General features: G+C 45.9%; 1 protein-coding gene across 1 annotated transcript in view; it reads left to right on the top strand.

Moving 5' to 3' along the window:
• Window positions 1-15,328, top strand: part of TTC9 (tetratricopeptide repeat domain 9) — a 32,770-nt gene extending 17,442 nt beyond the window's left edge. The window contains exons 2-3 of the mRNA XM_066636739.1: window positions 1,581-1,763; window positions 14,266-15,328. Of these exons, the coding sequence (XP_066492836.1) occupies window positions 1,581-1,763; window positions 14,266-14,345 (263 nt within the window). The 3' untranslated portion in view covers window positions 14,346-15,328. The remainder of the gene's footprint in view (window positions 1-1,580; window positions 1,764-14,265) is intronic.
• Window positions 15,329-21,900: the final 6,572 nt, after the last annotated feature.

Below are 21,900 nucleotides of genomic sequence, written 5' to 3'. Positions count from 1 at the left end.
CTAGGAATCAGTCAAATAATAAAACCTGTGACTTTGTGATCAGTTGCAGTTTCTCATCCTCACATGTGACAAGTGCATGTGTTTATTTCCTTCATGTACACATGGGGGAAAAAAGTTTCAATTGACGTGGTCACAACTAACTGTATATGGATCAGGGCAATATATGTTTACATATTTGTTGGGTATTATTGAGGCCCTTGGCAAGAGATGATGGAGGAAAATGTTCCTAGCCAGGCACAGCATCTCAGTATTCATATTTATTTTCTTTTTGTGATAAGGGAGAACATTGGCTTGCCTACCCCAAGAATATTTTTATGATGAGCCAGAACTGTGTTGAAGTGAATTTGGCCTATTGTGCCTGGTTATACTTAACACATATACAAATGGATGTAGATATCACCAGGAGCATTTGCACTATCCAAATTGTACTGCTATGAAGAGGGATAAATCTCACATCTAGAGTAGTGGTTGTCAACCTTTTTCATGCCACAACCCAAATAGATAAATATTGAGACTAGGGACCCACCATTGATCCCTCCCCCACTCCGAGGACCCCCATCTGCCCACCCACCCCCACTCCTGTTATGCCCTTCTGCCATTAAATTACCCCCTTGCGTAAGCAGTGGGTTTGCTTCTTCAGCAGGGCCTACAGAGCGAGAATAGCATTGTGGCAAAGATGCAGCAGTGCCCCATTTACGTCCTGTCCTGGAAGCCTTAAGCAAGTCAGTTTCAGTCCCTTGTTTGCAATATGGGGATGATAACACCAATCAGGCAAATTGCAAGGTTGTTATCAAATGTTACTGAGGATAATGGATCTGGAGTGCTTTGAAGGCTAAAGTACAAGGTATTTTCAGCAAAGGAGCAATTGCCAGACACACAGGTGGTCGGAGTGCTACCCGTCTACCCGCCATAAGTGCGCCTCTCAATAAGCAAGCAGTGTGGAGGAGGCATGCGTTCTTCCTTGTATGGCTGTTGCTTTTAGAAGAGAAGCCAAGCTGGTAATGCACAGCTTGAGTAAGGAACCTTCAGGTGCAGGTGTCCAGGGGCAAGAGGGCAGTAACAGGACACCATCCAAAAAGAAATCAGAATTGAGTGCATGGTAGTAGCGATGTGCTGTGTTGAAGTGCGCTATAGTGCTATTCCTGACCATACAGGTTGTGCATGGTGCGTGTCCTTTCATCCAGCACCTCATTTTTTTTTTGAAACTCCTGTTCTTTTGATGTGCTTTGCAGCTGTCAAGTCTATTCAGCATTCTGTTTATGTTCAGTTTTCTTTGTTGGCTCCAAGCCAAGGGCCTGCTTCTGGAATGTTGGTATCTACAGACGACCGCTGTCATACCTGCAAGACAAACAACACTGACTAATGTGCTTTTGCCGAAATGTCTAAATATAACCCATATCTGTTGAGATTAGGGACTGAAAAGCTGGATTTGCTTCTTGGGCCAGAGAAGGGGTGATGTTTTCTGAGTCATAGCCTCACCTGGCTCTGCATCTTCCTCCTGCACCAGTCGGGAAGTGGAGGCGAGGCAGGGTGGGAGAGGCGATACCTCTAAACCGTCTTGCTTCTCTCTCTTCTTCTAGCCTGCCTGCTTCAAGCTGAGCTGGTGAATTATGAGCGCGTCAAGGAATATTGCCTGAAAGTCTTGAAGAAAGAAGGGGAGAACTTCAAGGCCCTCTATCGGTCCGGCGTCGCTTTCTACCACCTGGGAGACTACAACAAGGCACTTTACTACTTGCAAGAAGCCAGGTCTCGACAGCCAGCAGGTACTGGACAGTTAGCAGGACAAGTTGTCTCAGGCTGCCTCTTCACTAGTGCCCTTTAAAACAGAAATGGTCTCCTCAGGCAGTGGTTCCCAACTTCAACTGCCTTGAAGCTACTGGGCCTGACTGCAGCTCCTTGTTAGAGCAGGGCCTCCAAGAGTTATTTTATCGGGGGGACAATTTTTCTTTTGGGCCCCTTCACAAAGAGGGAGGGCTAAATAGAAAGGGGGAGGGAGGCAACTGGAGTGGGCAGAATAGAGGTGAAGGGGGGTGAAACATGCCAGGGGGAAGGTGGCAACAGTCAGAATAGACTTTGGAGCCCAGGTCTACCTGCCCACGTGGCATTGGCAACTGGATACTGTAATATGGAAACCAAACATGCTCCTAAGTCTCTCTAAAATCTTTTAAATATAGAAAAACATTGCAGAAAATTAGCATCATCGTATTTAGGCTCACAGTAGAATGGAAAGTGTCCTGTGTGGACCAAAACTTGCTTCTGCAGCAGCTGTAGTCTTGCAGCTGTGTCCCTGAGCTCCTATACACTCCTTCCTCGTAAGAAGAAGACAAAGAGCTACTATAGCAGGCCAATTTCCTGCCAGATTTGACTCAGTGTTAAGGAGTGTCATGTATTCATTCCTTGGCCTAGCGCAGAAAATGAAAGATCCCAGGAAATTTCTGGACCCACTCATTTGGCTCCTGGGCCCCCTTTTTGACCCAAATTTGGTACAAATTATGCCCTTTACCCCCATGTTAGGACTTCCATCCTATATATTGTATAGGGTAGCAAGTTTTCTATGAGGATTCCATGGCTCCCCTGACTGGTGTTGCAGCTCCCCAGGGAGCCACAGCTCACTGTTTGGGAACCATTGTCCTAAGGGACAAACTCTACTCTCCCTTTCCTAGCAGGTTCCCGGGAAGGTTCTCTTCACCTGTTTAGTCTACCAAGAGTACAACAAAGGTTAACCCCATCCTTAACACAGGGCTGCTCCTCCAAATTGCAACCTGGCGCCAGTAATTTGATGCAAGTTTGCCTTTATGCCATAAGGTTTATGGACATAGGCAGCCACCATAGCATACAAAGCTGCAGATCATTGGTTCATCTAAAAGTACTGTATACACCAGGGGTGCCCAAACCCTGGCCCTGGGGCCACTTGCGGCCCTCAAGGGCTCCCAATGCAGCCCTCAGGGAGCTCCCAGTCTCCAATGAGTCTCTGGCCCTCCAGAGGTTTGTTGGAGCCCGCACTGGCCCTACACAACTGCTTTCAGCGTGAGGGCGACTGTTTGACCTCTCACGTGAGCTGTGGCATGAGGGCTCCCTCCACTGTTTGTTGTCTCACATCTGTGATGCAGTAGTAGCAGCAAAGGAAAGGCCAGCCTTGCTTTGTGCAAGGTCTTTTATAGGCCTTGAGCTATTGCAAGACTTTCATTCATTCATATAAGTTCATCTTTAATATATTCATTTATGTATACTTATGTAAATTTATTCAAATTTTAAATGTAAATTAATTCTTTTTTTGCGTCCCGCCCCCCGACACAGTGTCAGAAAGATGATGTGGCCCTCCTGCCAAAAACTTTGGACACCCCTGGTATACACTGATTGGCCATGGCTCTCCAGATTTCAGACTGGGGCTTTTTCCAGCCCTATGCCACAGATCAAACCTAGTACTTTCTGCATGCAAAGCACATGCTCGACTGCTGAGATATGGCTTCTCCTCTCCTCTCCCTATATCATGAATGTTGGAGGTTTCCTTGCCTCACTTTCATTGACTGCTGCTGGTGGGGGCATGAAGACACACTATGTGATGATGTTTTAGCACACAGGGAAGTTGTGACGGGGAGGAGAAAGTACTCAAAATGGGGCTTCCATTTGTAGGTTCCAAAGAATTGCTTAGTGTGCTGCCCCAAGAGATAGGCTGGACTTTTCACAGATATATATCCATCGGAATAGAAGTGTAGTGCTCCCTACAGGACTTTGCAGAGCAGACTTTGTATATTATCCAGCTGCTTGAGACCCTTTACCTTGTCTGCTGTGGTACCTGTGGAGTGTGTGTCCTTTACTTACTTACTTCCTCCCTTCTCCCACATGGCTCTGTCAAATTAGATGACATTCTTTCCATGGTAGTGATGTCATGGGACTAGCCAGCCAGCCAGCTATCTATCTAGTGACTAATCTTCTGAACTCCTCAACATGTAACCAGGTTGTAGCTCATGATGTCCTAGGAAACTTGTTGAAATGTAGGCTGACTTTCAAGTCCTTTTGAACCATAATACAATGCCATGATTCTAGAATAACGATAGCCAGGGCTTGAAAAACATTTCACACAATTAATCGCCAGTCTCCATTTGACACCAGCACTGCACAAAGATGAGAAGTATTTCCAAAATCCTAGACACCAGAATCCTAGGAGCCCTGGTGACCAGGCACTGAGACACCCAGCCTGATGAAAGCAACACATACAGCAATTAGTGTTGCCTGCATCAGAGCTGGGAAGAAAGTGTCAGTGAATGTATCGCTACACTCTGACTTTTAATTTCCCAAAGGTGCATGGCATGTAGCACAACACTGAGAAAACAAAAAATAACGAAATATAAAGGTACATAGATCATCTGCATATAGAGGCATCTAAAATAATCCTAAATAAAAGTCTAGAATTTATTTATTTGCTTGCTTGCTTGCTAACAGGGCAAAGAAGCACTTTTTCAAGTAGTACTCCACTTCTATTTAGTAGGGAGAGGGCAACTCTCTGCCCCCCCTCCCAGCACAGTGCCTTTTCTAGTGGATGTTGCTGGTGTTCTTCTGCATCGGGGATTGGGATAGGGAGCCATTTTATTTTTCTGTAAACTGCTTTGTGAGCTTTGTGTTGAAAAGGAGTATATAAATACAGTACAGGGGGTCCCCATCTGTGGACCCCGTATCTGCAGCTTCATTTATCTGCGGGTTGGATCAACAGCCTCCCACGTGCTCTCTCCGGAGGCCACCGTTTTGCTCCCCCTGCCCAGAATGGCTCCAGAGGAGAACGGGAGGGGCTGCTTGCACACTGTAGTGAGGCTCCCTGCAAAATTTAGTGGTTTGCACCCCCTCTAGCTATCCCACTGACAGGCTGCTTACAGTCTCAGTTTTGAGAGAGAGAGCAGTGGTGATCAAATCAATTCCCAAGAATCTGTGCAGCCGTTAAGCATGCCCAGAAGAATGAGAAAATTATTCTGTTATTCCAGAGTTTAGGAGCTTGTTGTGGGGAGAGAGTTTGGTGCAGCAGTTCCATGCTTTGGTCAAACTGGAAGCAAGAGCTTAGTACAAAGTCTTAACATGGTGTAGTTTCAATGTATTTTGTAAAGTTTATTTATTTTATTCACATTTTTTTATGCCATGATGCATAAAAAGAGAGCAGGATGGTGTTCATTGTTCCTCCCCTCTTTTTGTTCTCACAACAACCCTGTGAGGTAGGTGAGACTAAGAGATAATGACTGGCCCATGGTCACCTAGGAAGCTTTGTGGCCAAGCGGGGATTTGAAACTGGCTCTCCCAGTTCTGAGTCCGACTCTCTCATCACTACACCATCCTGTGCAAAATTTAAAATAAAAATGAAGGAAAAGAATGCAGTTTGGGGATTACTAGAAAACCTGGACTGGCACCCCAGACATCTGGCAGCTTGGACTGCACTTGCATTATGCAGGCATTACTGAAACAACTGTTGGCAGGTCGCTTTTGAGGGCACCAGTCGCCTCTTGGGCAGAGGGTTTGAATCCAACATCTCCTTCCCAACTCCACCCCCGCAGGTCCCTCCCAGCAGGTTACCAGTTTTGTAAAAATCGATACAGTCAGTTCTCATTATATGCAAGTTTGCTATCCAGGAATTATCTGCAAGGGGCAGAACTGCCACCACCCTTTTGTTGTCTGTGACTCTGTTCTCATTAACCGCAAATACAGTCCCAGTGCCGCATCAAATGGGCATTGGTTTTGGCCCATGGAGAATCATCAGACACATTTGTACTTATTTGATTTTCTCTGTAAACCACTTTGTGAACTTTTTATTGAAAGGATGTATATAAATACTGTTGATGATGATGGTGATGATGACTGGGAGCCCTTATTGAGTGCCTGAATGGTGCTCAGTTTAGCAAACGAGGCCATCAGCTCATAAGGATCCATTGATTGGGACCTTTATGTCCAGGCTGAGGTCAAAGTCCACCTTACCCAAATGCATATGGGAAGCATCTTCCTCCCTTTTGCACAGGAGGTGTTTCGGCTCTGGCTGCCCTGCCAGCATCCCATGGGGCATCAGAGTCCATCTGTCATGTGTGGGCTGCATGCTGCCTGAAGCAACTTGGGCTTGAACAGCTGCACACCCTAGACTTGCTCCTCAGCCAACATACTCATATACGCTCTTGGTCAGGCCAACTAGATAAGAGGCTGCCGTCCTGTTCTGTGTCTCAGTCAGCCACAGGAAATACATAAAACTCATTAGAGGAGAGTACAGAAGCATCTTCATCTTTTTCCTGAGCTTTGAGTTAATGTTCAGGATATAGTTCAATATTTCCAGCCACTGCATCTATCATGATCACTTCTGCACCCTTAACATGCTTTCATTTGAGGGCCAGCCACCTGCTTTTCTTCAATTATAAAATATATCGTCAAAACGCATTGCTTTAAACATCACGTTTTTTGACAAGGCTATTGAAGGATGGGAATAGCTCCTTCTGTGTGAGGAAGCAGAGATTTGATCTGCAATTCGAACTGCAGACCAACCAGGAAAAAAAAGCCAGCCTGATCAGTTTTGGGCCTCTGGACCGTTTGCCATGTTTTCATGTAAAAGCCTAAGATTTGGGCCATTTGCTAGAATTTTTTGCAAAAAAAAAAAAAATCAGCTGCATTTTAGTATGTGACTTTCATAGCTGCTATGCATGTACTGAAGCATGAGGACAGGCTCTGTGTGCCATTTCACATGCCGCTGTGTGAGAATTCAGGGTGCATGTGCAGAGGTCCTCCACATCTGCCTTCCACAGTCACTGCTAAGCAAACACCAGGAGCAGGCAGAGTTGTCCTCTGCCCTACCTGGAGATGTCAAGGACTGAACCTGGGACCTTCAACAGGCAACGAAGACGCTCTATTACTGGGCATCATACCTTTCCCCAAGGACAGACATGACATTTTCATCATGTCTTCAGATGCCCATGGCCCCTCATGTTTCTGTAAGGTCCCAGCAGAGAAGGCAGAACAAAATTGGAGGCCCCCCAGTGTTTGTGGAATGCAAGGCCCAAGCCAGGGCACAGTCCGTTTGCATTGTTGCCCACATGTGGCTAGGGGTGGGCACTCTGTAGGGCTGATTTTTTAATTGACATGCTCATTTGGCCTTGGGGTCAAACGAGCCATGATGTCAATCATATTTTTTAGCCCTAAATTTTTAAAATGCAAATAAGCAGGCTTGGGTGTTTGGGGTCACAGGAAGCAGAGAGAGGAATTAACCCTTTGCCCCCACCATAGTCATAGAATCATAGAGCTGGAAGAAACCTTCAGATTCATGTAGTCCAACCGCCCTGCCTGTAGCACGAAATCCTCCTAAAGCATCTCCAGCAGATGCCGAGTCTCTGCTTGAAGATCTCTAGCGAGGAAGAACCCACCCCGTCCTCTGCAATCTGTTCCACTGCTGTATCACCCATACCGTCAATAATTTCTTCCTGATGCCCCAGTTGGATTCCCCCTCGCCCATGGCTGCAGTTAGCACTGGAGGAAAAAGCTGTTAGTGAAGCCAAGTCAGAGCCATGGGAGACTAATTTGGATTGGGATCATCTTGGTGGGTCCTCTCTCGCTGTGCTACGATCCCAATCCAGTTCAGGACATTCTGTAGTTATTTTATAAATAAAACAAACATACAGAATCCATGTTGCTATGACCCTCAGATCTTTGACTCCATGCCATGTGTCAGTCTCTTCCAGGCAGGTTCAACATCTTACAGACTCACAACCTTGCCAGAACAAGACTCTTGCCAGTTGTCTGTTGGGCTCCACCCCTTCCTCTACCACACCTAGGAACCACAGTGGTTGAAATCTAACATTGACAAGCTCACCTGAAACACATATCTGTTAGCCATTGTTTCTGAAGACTCGTAATTGTGTTGAGCAGTAGCTTTTTGGGGAAGGGAGGGGGAGGAACACTGCTAAGTTTTGCAGGGCACCTCAACGCACTGTGGAAGCTGCCCCTACCCATTGGAGCCGTTCTGGGCAGTGAGACGAATCCTGAAGCATCTCCTGGAATGGCTCCGCAGATGGGAGGGGGGAGGGACAGCTTCCACAACGCATTGAGGCAACCTACAAAACTTAATGCTGTGCCCACCCCAGGAATGCTACTTATGTTGAAAGTAAAGTGGCACAAAGATAAGCAATGATCTTTTTAAAAAAAAAAAAGTGGAATACTGAGAAAAAGTATGCAGAGGATCCTGAATACTCTAAAGCAGTGTTTCTCAAATTGTGGGTCGGGACCCACTAGGTCCACTTTCAGGTGGGTCCCCATTCATTTCAATATTCTATTTTAATATATTAGACTTGATGCTACCATGGTATGTGACTGCATTTGGGAAAATGTTACAGACCTGTACTTTTAACAAGCTGCTCTTTTAACAATGATAGTAAATGGGACTTATTCCTTGGCAAGTGTGGGTAGGATTGCAGCCTCAGATTGCTAAAAATTGCCCTGCTTCATGATGTCACTTCTGGTCATGACATCACTTCTGGTGGGTCCTGACAGATTCTCTTTCTAAAAAGTGGGTCCCGGTGCTAAATGTGTGAGAACCACTGCTCTAAAGTGCTATAATCAAAATAATAGGCTATTTTTTCTTCTTTGACCCAGTTTTTCCTTCTGTGAAATGGTGGCATTATTCTCTTCACTTCTTCTGAGTCCTCACGCTTGAAATATCACAAGCATGTTCTGTCTCGTATATGTGTTTTAAAAGGGATGCATTAGGACAAGTCAGGAGAAAATTACTTTTCTAAACAAAGGAATTTTTTTAAATGGCCAACAGGAATTTAACCGCACAGAAAATCCTCTGCTCTGAAAGGCTGCTGCAGGTGAGGCAAATCTCTTAAAGCTATTTATTTTCTTGCCAAAGGCTTACAGAGCTGAGACTGACCTGCCTCCAATGCATTTTTCCTGCCCTCTAACCTCAGCCACAAAACAAGTGGAGAGGAATTTGAGGTAATTGTGCAGTTCCTTCATTAAAGAAGGCAATTTGAGGAAAGGCAGGGAACTGTAACAAAGTTGTGGCAGCTTCTTTAAAAAAAAAATCTCTACTGGTCAGATACTAGCATGGCTGTCATCGCAGATATATTTCACTCTGTTATTTTGGAAGGGCCTCCTTAGCAGTAGCATAGCTTCAGGAAGGTGGCATGGTAAGTATTGCAGGCGCCATAGTGCGCCATGTAAGAAGCCCCTCTCGCCGTCCGAGCCATTCTGGGCAGTAATGGCAACTATACCATGTACCATGGATAGTTCCAAAGGAGAAAGTTGCAGGGCACCTGCAACAAGGGTCAGGGGTATACTGAGACCTCAAATGCCCCTCTTGGACTCTGCCCCCCACCTGAAGACTGAACACCTTGAAGGGGCAGGATTTCTGGCCTGGAACTTTGCGTTTCAACTTCTTGCTGTCAAGTCCCACCTTGCCTGATGCTGGCATTGGTGTGCAGGCTCCACGAAACACAAATGTCCTAACATGGCAGGTCTGTCCCAAGCAGTGGCTTAGCTAGAGGGAGTGCAAAGTTTTGGAGGGAGCCTCATTGCAATGTGCAGGCAACCCCTCCCCTTTGGAGCCATTCCAGGTGATGGGAGCAAAATCGAGGCATATGCTCCGAAGGGGAGAAGAAGAGGCCCCTTGCACGCAGCAGTGTGTCTCCCTGCAAAACTTCTGCACCCCCTCTAGCTACACCACTGGTCCCAAGGATGGTGAAAGTTCTGCCTCTTCAGTTCTTGATATAGGGTTGTTGCTAAGGGGGCAGCAAAGATGCTAAGGGGGCAGCAAATTCATTTTTCCTAGCAGTATAGCATGAGTTGGCCTTGGTTGTTACCACCAGCGGCACACAAGCTGTTATCATGTCTGCCTGTTATTGATCCCATAAAAAACATGGTAGCTTCCCAATTCATATACAGTACCTGGACCAGGAATCACACTTCCGCTGCCATGCAAACAAAACAGATTTCCTGGTGAAAAGAATAACACGGTAAGGCAGCCAGCCATAAATGCTACCATAAAGAAGTGAGGATGAAGCAATGGGTGTTAGATTACACTGCAATAGATTTCCAATGAATGCAAAGCAAATCACATTAAGCTGTAAGAGGAGATAAGAAAATAAATACATTGGCAAAAGACATTGTGGAACCCCATCACTGGAAGTGTTTGTGAAAAGCCTGGTGTCAGAAACTGCTTCTTCAACTAAGGGTTTCCTGCCCAGTGATAAAGGATAGGGAGGGGAAATAGAGGGCCCTGGCCAGTCTTTGCTTCTAAGATTACTGTTTTCCCAGTAGTTTCTGAGAAATCCTATATTAAGACTTGCCAGAGAGATTTCTAGCGAGCAAGCCCTGAGATTGCCTTTTGGCACGAACTCAGCTTGATCCTGTTCTCGCTCTAGCTCTTGAAACAAAAATGCTTTTGAGAAATTATCCATGTGGATGAATTTGCGCTGAGGGTCAGTAGTTACCTTTCTCATTGAGTTGAGAGGGAGCTTGGTCTCCAAGAGGCACATTGTGTGTTGAACCCTAATCTCCCCCCCCACGCCACCTCACCTTTTTGGTTGCAGCAAGTTTGAGCCTGTGTGATTTCGTAGCATGTCTAGGCTATTATCACTTACCGTGTTCACTGGGCACACGTTCAAGGTGTCAGATACGTGCCGAATGAAATGCCATAGAGGACAGAACTTATACAACAAAGGATTTGTATATTTTCCTAAGAAGAGGAATTTATTGGCCTGGCTCTGTTTGGGGGTTACGGTGAGTTAGATGTTTGTTAGCTGATAGATATGACATGCTATGTAAAATCAATGCTGATGATCATTTTGAAACTGGGAGTGAAGCTTCAAATCAGGCTCTTTGAAGCTCAATGAAGAAATGCAGCAAATGGCACTAATTAACCAGAGAGCTAGTCAAGCACGAGCTGCACTAGAACAGGTTTTCCTAATTACCCTCCAGGATTCCATTCTTGCCTCTAGGGGGCACCGTCGGAACTGAGGAGTGGTTCGGAGCTTCCATGCCCTCTGAGAACACAGCATCCTTGGCTCAGATGACTTAGGGCACAGGAGGATGTGTGATGAGAGAAGACTTATACACAGCGCCTCTCCATAACTGGCAATGGTGATTGTGTCCAGCACAAACTGACATGTGATTTGTCCACTGCAATCAAAACATTGGTTGTTTGCATCCACATGAAGAGCCCAAATCCCAGGCCTGCTTGTATAATTCGTGGCACACCAGACTGCCACATGTTGGACCAAGCCTTCTGTTCTTGCCCTTCTAGGAAGATAGCAATAGAGCTGTCAACCCTGACTGACACTATTCCTGGAGGAATTTTTTTTCAAGATAATGTAATGGTGGAAATTCCTGGAGGCTCTGCTAAAACTGTCCAGGTTGCTTTCAGTCGTCACCTGGAGATTGATGCTGATGCCTGGGGATTTCAGCCCAATCTGGGAGGGCTGGCAATCCTACAGAGCAAAAACAAGAGATGTATTGAGGCCATTATGGCTACCATCCATGATGGTGACCTGCATTTGACTTGGTGGGTGGTAAGTAGGGCAACCCACCCTTCAGTAGAGCAACTTATTTCCCTCCCCCCCCCCATATTCTTAAATTTGGCCTATTGCTGTCCTTAGTTGCTATACAATCACGTCCGGGTGATGACAACTACATTTGCAACATCAAAGTTGTGAGAAGCAACAAGAGAATATAACTCAAAAGGATTCCAGGAAAACTAGCCAGGAGGTTTCTGGGTCTTGAGAAGTTAACAAGTCTTGACACTGTTTCCCTCAGGTTGACAGTTCTGTCAGGGAGAAAAATAACCACCTCACTTCTCCCAGCTTTATACGGGTGTTTTCTCAGCCGCAAAAATGTCTTGCATAGTCCAATCCTCTTTTCATTGTGGACTTTTTAAACCAATGTGAAAGAATTCATCTGTTCAATGTTTCTGTAAGGAAGTAATGGGAATCTCGGGGGGGGGGGGGTGTTAGGGTTAGGAAAATTGCAATCATGGCCTATCCCACTTTTCCTTCAAAGAGCTGGGATTTCACAGCAAAGAAAGCCCTCTCTTTGGTGGCCATCCTTCTAACATCTGGTGGCAGCATGGGGGTGAGGTTCTGGGGGAAGATCTTAACTATATGGGAAGGTTTTTGGTTCTCAAGGGGTTTTCAAAGCCAGGCCTGCTCAGCTTCAGTGGTGGAACTGCATGTTGTGTCTTCAGTGTGTGCTCTGGTAGTCATACAAACTTGCCCAAGAGGTGAGATCAATATCAGAGATCCTCCTCTTTGTGCCCCTGACTTTACAGCAGAGGTGGGTGGTGACTGGGAAAAGGACCTACTCAGTGGTGATGCCCTGTTTATGAAACACACTCTGCTCATAATACATTCCTCTCATATTAGTTAAGATAATATACTCCTTAGGGCACAATCCAAAGCACACCTTATGCCGGCCCAAGTCCCTTGGGCCGGCATAGGAGAGTTGCAAACATGCTGTAAAGCACATTTGCACCTCCGTGGCTGGGAGCCGCATCAGCACGTTTACATGCGCCGACCCACGAAGGCAGGCAGAAGCCTCCGCTGCGACTCCTGCACCGCCGCTTGTGTTGGCGCTCTGGCGCCGACGCAAGCAGTGAAGGTGGGCGGGGGTGGTGTTCGGTGGGCGGGGGTGGTGTTCCTGGGCGGGGGAGGGCGGGCCCGGGGGTGGGCGCGCAGGGAGTCAGGGGCAGGGCTGGGACCCAGCGGTTATGCTTCAACCCCCATCCCCGGGGAGAGCGGAACGGCTTCGTGCTGCTCTGGTCTCCTTGGACTTGCGCCATCTCTGGAGGTGGCGCAGGTCCGAGGAGACCCATAGGGGCGCACAGCCAACGAACCTGCATTGGATGCAGCGCAAGCCTTCTGGCTTGCCTGCTGCAGCGCAGGTTTGGATTGCGCTCTAAGTCAGGCAACAACACTGCTTGTACGTACTTAATAGATTAGGGCAGTGGTTCTCAAACTTTTTAGAGACCCCAGAGGCTACTGCCTGATTTGTAAATGCCAAGGGTTGTGGCTATGATGGTGATTAGCAGCAGTGCTCCCCACTCCCAAGTAGCAGCTTGTTTAACTCTTGATGCACATAGCCTAATTTAACCCTTTCAGTTTTGCAAACCACCAAAAATTAGGTCACAATCGACTGGGGGGGTCCCAGACCCACAATTTGAGAACTGCTGGGCTAGGGTGACCTCAGCACTGCATATCAGGGTTCTGATAACTTAGAAATGTATGAATGGAGAGGGGCATCCCAAGATTCTCCGTGACTTTGTGAGGGATTCTTGGGTACACTTCTTGGAACATACAGAGTGCTGTCAGTTCAGATTACAAAAAGTCTCCCCAAACCATCTTGCTTGCATATGAAGAATCAGATTATTCTCTGTATCATATGAAATTCTGCAAGGATAACTACCAGGATCTCAGTTTTCATTTTTCTGAGCCATTGGATCTGCTCACATTTGGTTTCAGTAATAAAAGTCATCCGCTGCATAATGTGTATTATATTACAAGATACAGGGTACTAAGAATACTGCAAGCTGGCCTTGTCATCTGCGTGGCATCATATGTTAAAGAATACATTCACACTTACCTAGCAAGATAATTGGCAAAGTGACGGGGGATTGAAAGAGTGGGGTAGAGGAAAAAGAAATCTTACAGAGATCACCACCGTCAAGGGTTTCTATGGCTGAGAAAGTGACTTTTGCCCCACCCTGGGAAGTGCATTTTAATTTATTTATGGTCTTATAAGATTATTATAAGAAGGGCTCTGTTGGATCAGACCAAAATGCCACCTAGTTCAGCATCCTGCTTCCATCAGTGGCCAGCCAGATGCTTTTAGGAGGGGCCCAAATCAACGCAATGCATGAAGACAATAGCTCCGACAACAGTTCAGAGATATACAGCTATCATGGCTAACAGTCAGTGATAGATGTATTGCCATGCTCTTCTTTCTGGCGCGGACATCCAGAGTCACGTAGCTCTCTGTGCATGCAAATTGAAGCCAGGTCCTGGTTTTGTTAAAGGCCAGCAAAGTGGGGTTGTGCAGTTGATGGAGTGAGACTATGTAACGGTTGGGATGAACTCATTTTGAAATGGCTGTTGCTACTTTCCAGGAATTGTATAAGAAAGATTCAACACAAACCATTTTTGTGTTGTGCGGTGTAATAATTAGCAAGAGACACAATTAAGAGGAATGTATGTGGGTGCTTGCCAATTTCAAGCAGGAAGTTGTGCTAAGCGAGCATCTCTTCCTTCTCTTCCCCTGCAGATACCAACGTTGTACGGTACATCCAGCTGACAGAGATGAAGCTTAGCAGATGTTCCCAGAGGGAAAAAGAAGCCTTGTGAGAAGAACCCCAGTTTTGCGGGACTGCCTGAGTGAAGGACCCCACCATTGGCTCTGCCTGAGCTGACAGTCGCTCTGCCCACTCCCTGCAGGTTTTGATCTGAGCTCAATCAGAATTTTTTTCTGCTTGCTGGTTTGTTTTGAAAGAGACTCCAACTCTGCAGGTGGCTTTGGCTGTTTGCTGGCATAGTGGGGCAGTTCGAGCCCCCTTAGCATACTTGCTACAGTCAGCCATGCAGTGGGATGTGCCCTGAAGGTTTGAAGGAACTAATAGAGGGGAATACGTTTTGTCCGGAGCTTCCTGTTTGTTGGTTGGTACAACAGCAGCAGCAAACAGGAGGCCCACACTTTCCCCTGGAATGTGGAAGCAACAGAAGAGCACAACTCAAAAAGAGTTCAGCCAAACTCATGAGGCAGAATCCCAGTCTGGCAGCTTCTCTACACTTGTGCATTTTCAGAGCCACAGAGATACCCACCTGCTCATGGCCCCCTGCCAATGAGACTCATGTGCAATACATTCCCATTCGGCCACAGGGAAAGCATACTTTAAGAAACACACTGGAAAGGGCTTTGGGGTCATGGTGGAACTGAACAGAGAATGTGAAAGGACACTGTATTATTTTGGGGAATAAAACTGTGGTATGATTTAACTAATATTAAATACACTTTGTTTAACAGGCAGCAATCCCACTTATTATTCTTAGAAGGCATGTCTGGGACCTAGTATCTAAAGAAGCAGCATGATTGTGTAACTAGTCTCAGCTCAGGCATGGAGAGAGGAGCACTGAATCATGGGGGTTTGCTGCCATCTTGATGTGTGCCCATGGGTTATTTTTAACCATGATCTTTTACTCTTTTTGTGCCTCGGTTACTCCATCTGTACAGCGGGGTCAATAATGCCACCCTAACTCACAGGGGATGTTGTGAGGATTTGTTAATTGATGTTTGTACAGTGCTAAATATTATGATTGGTCCACTGGACGGAGTTTGCCAGCCTTCCATCTTGTTTTGGTGCCTCTTTGAATTTCTTTCGTTCTTGGAGCATAAGTGCCAGTCAAAAGGTACTCAGCGAACTGGTCATAATCCCAAATCAAGCTATTCATGGATTAATCCACAGCATAGGATGGAACAGGCAGCAACTTTCCATACCTCCCCTGAATCCTAGTACTGAGCAGTGGGGAATTTCTGGACCTGATCCAGCCAAATGCAAGTGCTCTTAAATTCCACTTCTGTGAAAAAGCTAAGCATGTTTTTAAATCTCAGTGATTGAAGTCAAGCAACATAACTTTTAGCCCAATCCTCACTAAATGCCCATGTGGTGATGCAGTGGTGCTGGTACAGGGGAATGTAGGCTGCTGGAAATCTCAGTGTAAGGGGGCATTTGTCCCTTTGCCCTGACCCTCCACCTACAAAAAACAAATTTTTATGTGGTGGGGGTACGGAACTCCTCCTCTTATGTTGTATTCTCTGAGATGTGTTGAGGACCTTTCCACATGGCTGGAGCTGGGTTGTGCAATATATTCAGTTATGCATTCATTACAGGAGATAGTGTAGTGGGACTATTCCATTCTGTAGAAATTCAAAGCACTGAACCTAGAAAAATGCAGTTCTTCACTCAGATATATCCCCATTGTGACTGCAGTGAGAGGTACGGTAATACATCCAGCAATGTGGAGGATCCAGCCTATCAAGTGGGCCTCCCTTTCAGCAGTGGCACTGATGATGATGATTCAGGCAGCAGCTGATGGTGGTGCTGGGAGAGCCCAAGGGTTGGATAAAAAGCTTCCATAAGCCACATCTTGCCCGCAGGCCTTATGTTTGACACCCCTGTTATAAGCGATAAAGCAGGAAACAGGCACTGATTGGGCAAAATGCACTACTCTCATTGGCTACAATAGCTGAAAGTCAACCCAGGATGAAGGGTGCTGTAGCAAAATGATGGTAAATGAAGTGGCTAAAAATTTGTATTATTATGTTGCTTGCATTGCCCAAGCACCTGCTCTCAAGCATTTTCTGTGAAGACAAAACATACAATTTTCCTTCCCACATACTTGCCTGTACCATTTTGTGATGCTTCAGAAGTTTTATTTGTCAAACAGTGCTCTGGCAATATACCAATATTACCAGTGGCATAGCTAGAGGGGGGGCAAAGCACTACATTTTGCAGGGAGCCTCACCACAGCGTGCAGGCTGCCCTGGGCATTCGCCTCTGTTTTGCTCCCCTGCCCAGAATGGCTCCAAAGGGGAGGGGGAGGGTCTACTTGCATGCAGCAATGAGGTTCCCTGCAAAAGTTAGTATTTTGCCTGCCTCTAGCTTGCTACACCACTGAATACAACCATTAGGGTTATATTGGAATGGAAACACTACCATTTAACATTGGTAAGTATGATAAGTGTCCAGATATGAACAAGGGTACCTAACCATCACATGTTTAGACATGAAAATAGCTGATCCTGTTTTTTCCTCCAACTCTACTTAAATTTGTATTCAACCTTTCCTCCAACGAGCTCAGAGTGGTGTACATGAGGTTTGCCTGTTTTTCATAGCAGCCTTGTGAGCTGTGCTAGGTAGGCTGAAAGAGAGTGACTGGCCTAAGCCTACCCAGCAGGCTTCATACCAAGGGCAGATTTGAAACCACATCTCCTTGGTCAGTGTTGAGCATTCTAGCCACTGCAAGCTGGTAGCTCCTTAAAGCTTACTACTTGGCTATTCATTCATACAATCCTAAATGCATATGAAATGAGGGGTTCTGCAAGTCAGTTTTACTGTGGAATGTCTCCTTTTGGTGAGATCTTGCTGTAATTCTGTGGTGGACTCATTTTGGAAGTAGCACTGTAACCTGGTTTCAGAGCCAGTTCTCAGTCAATCAACAAGGGAAAGAAAAAGGCCTTCTAAGCCACCATGGTTGTGCATAAACTGCAGGCATCCCTCACGCCTTTCTGCTTCAGGGCAAGGTTTCCAGACTCCGGACTGTGACTTTCAAATCACTTGATCCCATTTAAACTTCTCATTTTAAAAAATTACTGAATTACACCTCAATGCATTCCACACCATGAAACTCAGGTGCAAAACATCAAATGTGATATTTGTTTCTAACAGATAATATCCCCATTATGTTATGTCCATTTCTCTAGATATGACTGCATCTCCAAATGAATCACCTTCCTAAATTACGTTAAGATGTTCTGATTGCAGTGAAAGTTGTTTCAAAGTAAAATTGCTGGATCCCAACTAAAAAAATTCAAAGACCCCAGTCTTCTGGGGTTTATATGCTGGCCTATCTTGGTCTAGGGCCAGCCCAGTGTCCACCTTCTTTGTGTAGAAAAGAGTGACCTTCACCATTCATACCATTTCCATATTTACAAGGTATCATCTCTTTGATTACAGTAGATGTCTGAGGGCCCAATCCTATCCAATTTTCCAGTGCCGTTGCGACCATGCCAATGGGATGTGCGCTGCATCCTGTGGTAGGGAGGCAATCACAGAGGCATCCTCAAGTTATGGGAACAGTTGTTCCCTTACTTTGAGGCTGCATTGCGGCTGCACCGGTGCTGAAAAGTTGGATAGGACTGGGCCTTCAGGCTGTCATTAATTGTTGATGTAAGGGTTCTTATGAGATAATTTTATCAGGTCTGTTTGCATCCTTGTGGGGTAAATGTTCCCCCACATTATTTTTATCACACCGGAACCCCTTCCAGTTTTCTGTGACTTTCCCTGCCATGGGACTATCAGCATGTATAATCCGCTGCCTTCATATAAAATATTCACTGCACAAAAATCTAGTCATATTTGCCTGTGGAGTTCTTAAAACATCAGAAAATGAAATAAGAGTCTGCTAGTGGTCCTTTATCACCACTCTATTGTCATCCTCTTCCCCCTGACACATATTCACCAAAGAGGGTGCGTAGTGGCCTGAGAAAAATTACCACAGCTCTTGGACAGCTGTTTCGTGTAGCCTGGCACTGGGGTCAACCCCCACATACTGGCATTTCGATCAGGCAGCCACATGCATTATTGCAGTATGAATGAGATGGAAAATGGCCACTGCAGAAAAAAGCACCACATTCCAGAATGGGCCTTGACAAGTGTAACCTTAGTGTCATATGCAAATACGCCCAGAACGGCTCTGCTTTCCCCTATAAGAAAAACAAAAACCAACCTAAGCTACACAGCGATTTCCAATGCTTATCACTTGGAATTAAAATAGAAACATTTCTAAGTGACATCTTGACATTTTTTGCCTTGCCTTCATTCACTTGCTCAGGAGGATGTCCGGTTGAACAAAGACTCCGGACCCAACAAGGTTTCAAAAGAGCAGAGAAGAACCACAGGAACGTTCTCCACTTGAAATGGAAGAGTAGTGCTGGGTGCTTTTTTTCTATTAATATTTACTGTAGGTGGAAATGAAAGAACACCTGCAGATTTAATGATATCACTCACTTCAAGTGTGCTACTGGGCAGGCAGACATTTTTGTCACGTGGCCTCTGTTGTATATGTGTGGGTGGTTACTTGAGAATATACACAAGCATACCCAGAGGCAGACACAGCTTTTTAAAAAAGCGCATATACAGGTGCAGCCTATTTATCCATGGATTTTTTATCTGGGGATTTGGGTGGGGGTACTGAAAGTCTCACACACCTTTGCCTCCTTTGCCCTGCGCTGGCATCTCCATCCATTTCCAGGCAGCCAAAAACACTGCAAAAAGGCTCCGCCTGGGCCAGGCAGGGAAATAGCCCTGGAGCCCTGGAAGAGGTTCCCCTTGCCAAGGAACAGTAACACTCTTGGAGCCCCTGAGCCAGCAAAGAGGCTGAAGAGGGGAAGGGGGGTGGAAAACCTCTGTAGCCAGAACATGTACAGCAAGGTGGAGCTCACTCTCTCCCTCTTGCTCTCTCTCTCTGTCTCACTCACACACACACAGCGGCAGGTGTGGTAGCAATAGAGGGGATTGCTTTAAAAAATCCAGGCAGCGTTTGCTGAATTCCCCCCCCCCATGGTGCAGGCAGTCACCAACGCAAGCAACCCCACCCACTGAGATGGTGCAGGCTATCAGGGACACAAGCAAGCCTTCCCAGCAAGCAAAGCATGTGATTTAGCCTACAATCCTCTCCACACTTTCCTGGGAGTAAGCCCCATTGACTACAATGGGGCTTACTTCTGAGTAGAAACACATAGGGCTGGACTCTTAAAAGCTCAGCAGGACAGCTGGCAATGAGTACAGAGTGGAGGGGATTGATAACAGCTGCCTTAGTTTCCTTCCATCCAGAAGTGTCACACTGCGGTGTATTTGCGTAACTCTATGGAATTTAGCACAATGTGTTTTTTGTTAATCACGCCAAGTCACGGAACAAAACTAACGTGGATAAATAGGCTCCACCTGTACATGCACACGCATGCTCGCGCTCTCTCTCTCTCTCACACACACACACACACACCATTGTCTCATTGAAGGCACAGAGGAACAGAATTCATGAGGTGCACAGGAACATGTCCCATGCAATAATGAATATCCTCCCATTTCTTTAAACATTAGGAAATTGGCTCTAGACATTCCAGGGGTGCCTTAATTGTCCAAACCAACTGTGCAGCAGTGGCTTGGGGGAAGAAAGGGGGAGGCCATTCAATAAGATCAAAAGGAACTGAGAAGATAACATCACCTCCATTTTGGCCTTGGAAAAATGAATTATTCTGCATTGCAATTTTGGATCATTTGTCTCCATATACATGACACATCTAATTTTACCCATTGTCAGCTGAAACGAGTGAGAACCTTGGATTGCGGATGTATTGTGAGTCTTCTGCATAGAGTGTTCTATGGCTGCGTGGATATGGTTTCACTCTGATGCTTGCTGCTAAAGCAACATTTTCTAAAAGACTGTCAAAAAACTGACCCACTTTCCCAATTGTTTGGGAAGTTTCACTGCTGTTGAACACCCTTTTGCCTGGGCTGCTGCTGATTCTTATAAGAACATAAGAACAGCCCCACTGGGGCTCCCACTGTTCTCACCTCCAGTTGTCTTAATTTTGGCCCATGCAATCCTTGGTCTTATTCACCCACAATGCCATTCAATGTTTTTGGCTTTGTTGACCCACATTCAGGGTTGGCCCACCAATGAGTGAGGTGAATCAGTACCCCTCACCCAATCAGCCACCTCTGCAGCCAGCCCATATTCCCCATTTGCCCCCACACACCACTTCCTCCTCCTTCTGACCCTCTGTGTTTTGAAATAGAGAACCAAGACAAAAAAATTATGACAATCCCCACTCTCTTCCAAAACCAGAAGGTTTTATTTTATTTTATTTTATTTTTGAAAGTGCACAAGAAGTGGTCTAACTCCCACTTTCAGAAAAGGAAAAGATTTTCCAAGAATAACTTCTGTCAGAGTTGCAACCTGATTAGAAACAAGGAAGAGGGGACAAGAGGTGGCCAGCCAGCCTCCAGTACAACTGCCAAAGATAATGGCTGCTCAGCTGGACGAGGATATAGCCACTATGGAGGTAGAGTTCCCTGATCAGGAAGAGGTCTCCTGCCACTGCTGTCACCTCCGTTCCCCCTGTACAGCTTCTCAATGGGCTGAGCAGGGACGATCCAGGGAATCATTCCACTGGACCAGTTTAAGAGATAGCGAAGGGGAGTCAGAACTTGAGCACCACTTCAAGCTTGGGATGAGCCTGGCCCCATAAGTGTTCATAAGCACCTGTGACTTTATTGCCAGCTCAGATATAGAGCTGGGACATCATAGATGAAATCACATAGGTCACCATAACCAATGGAATTAAACAATGTGTGCAAAGGAGGCTGAGGACCATGAGGACAAAGCAAAAATAAGGAAAATGCTATTATTTTCCATTTCAAGATGCCCAAGAACCACACAAATGGGGCAGCATGTTTTTTGATGGCAGGACTCTGGAAAAGACTGAGAGAACATGAAGACTGGCCTCAAGACTCAGGCCGTGAATATCTGTTGTATGTGTTACCTGTTTTACTCATCTGAAGATTACAAGGAACTTGAGCTTTTTTTAAAGGTACTCTGGGGAGACTCAAATACTAAATGAGTAGCTCAGTCCACCTCTGTGGGTGTCTTTCTGTATAAACGCAAATCTGTGTTTTGGCTTAGCAGGGGGTGGGTGCAGAGGGGAGATAGCCTATAGTATGCTCTGCTTTGATGTACATTGACTTTGAGCTGCAGCAGAATCCAACCAAGGAAGTGTCACAGAGAGCATAGTTATTGGTATTTGCCCAGGAGGGTCCCCTTTTCACTTTTTGCTGCACTGAAGCAATCACAGTTGCAACAGTACAGAGGAAGGTTAGTATACACACAGATTCAAACATTTAAAGAGGCCAACAACATCCATGGTTGAAATCAGGTCACTCTCTCTTTTCGGTCAGAGTTATATCAATATACAGAAATGAGTTGTTGTGTTTCAGGTGTGACCCCCTCCAGGGAATGACTTTGGTTCAGTTTTACTCAGATCCATATGTTAGTTTTCTTCCTTATAAATAAATCCATACATTCCCCCCCCCCAATGCCAGCATTAAGCATGCAGTTTAAATGC

This window comes from Tiliqua scincoides, chromosome 1 (genome assembly GCF_035046505.1).
Source record: "Tiliqua scincoides isolate rTilSci1 chromosome 1, rTilSci1.hap2, whole genome shotgun sequence".
Classification (NCBI taxonomy): domain Eukaryota; kingdom Metazoa; phylum Chordata; class Lepidosauria; order Squamata; family Scincidae; genus Tiliqua; species Tiliqua scincoides.
The sequence above is the reverse complement of the archived record's forward strand: the minus strand, read 5'-3'. Positions and strand labels throughout refer to the sequence as shown.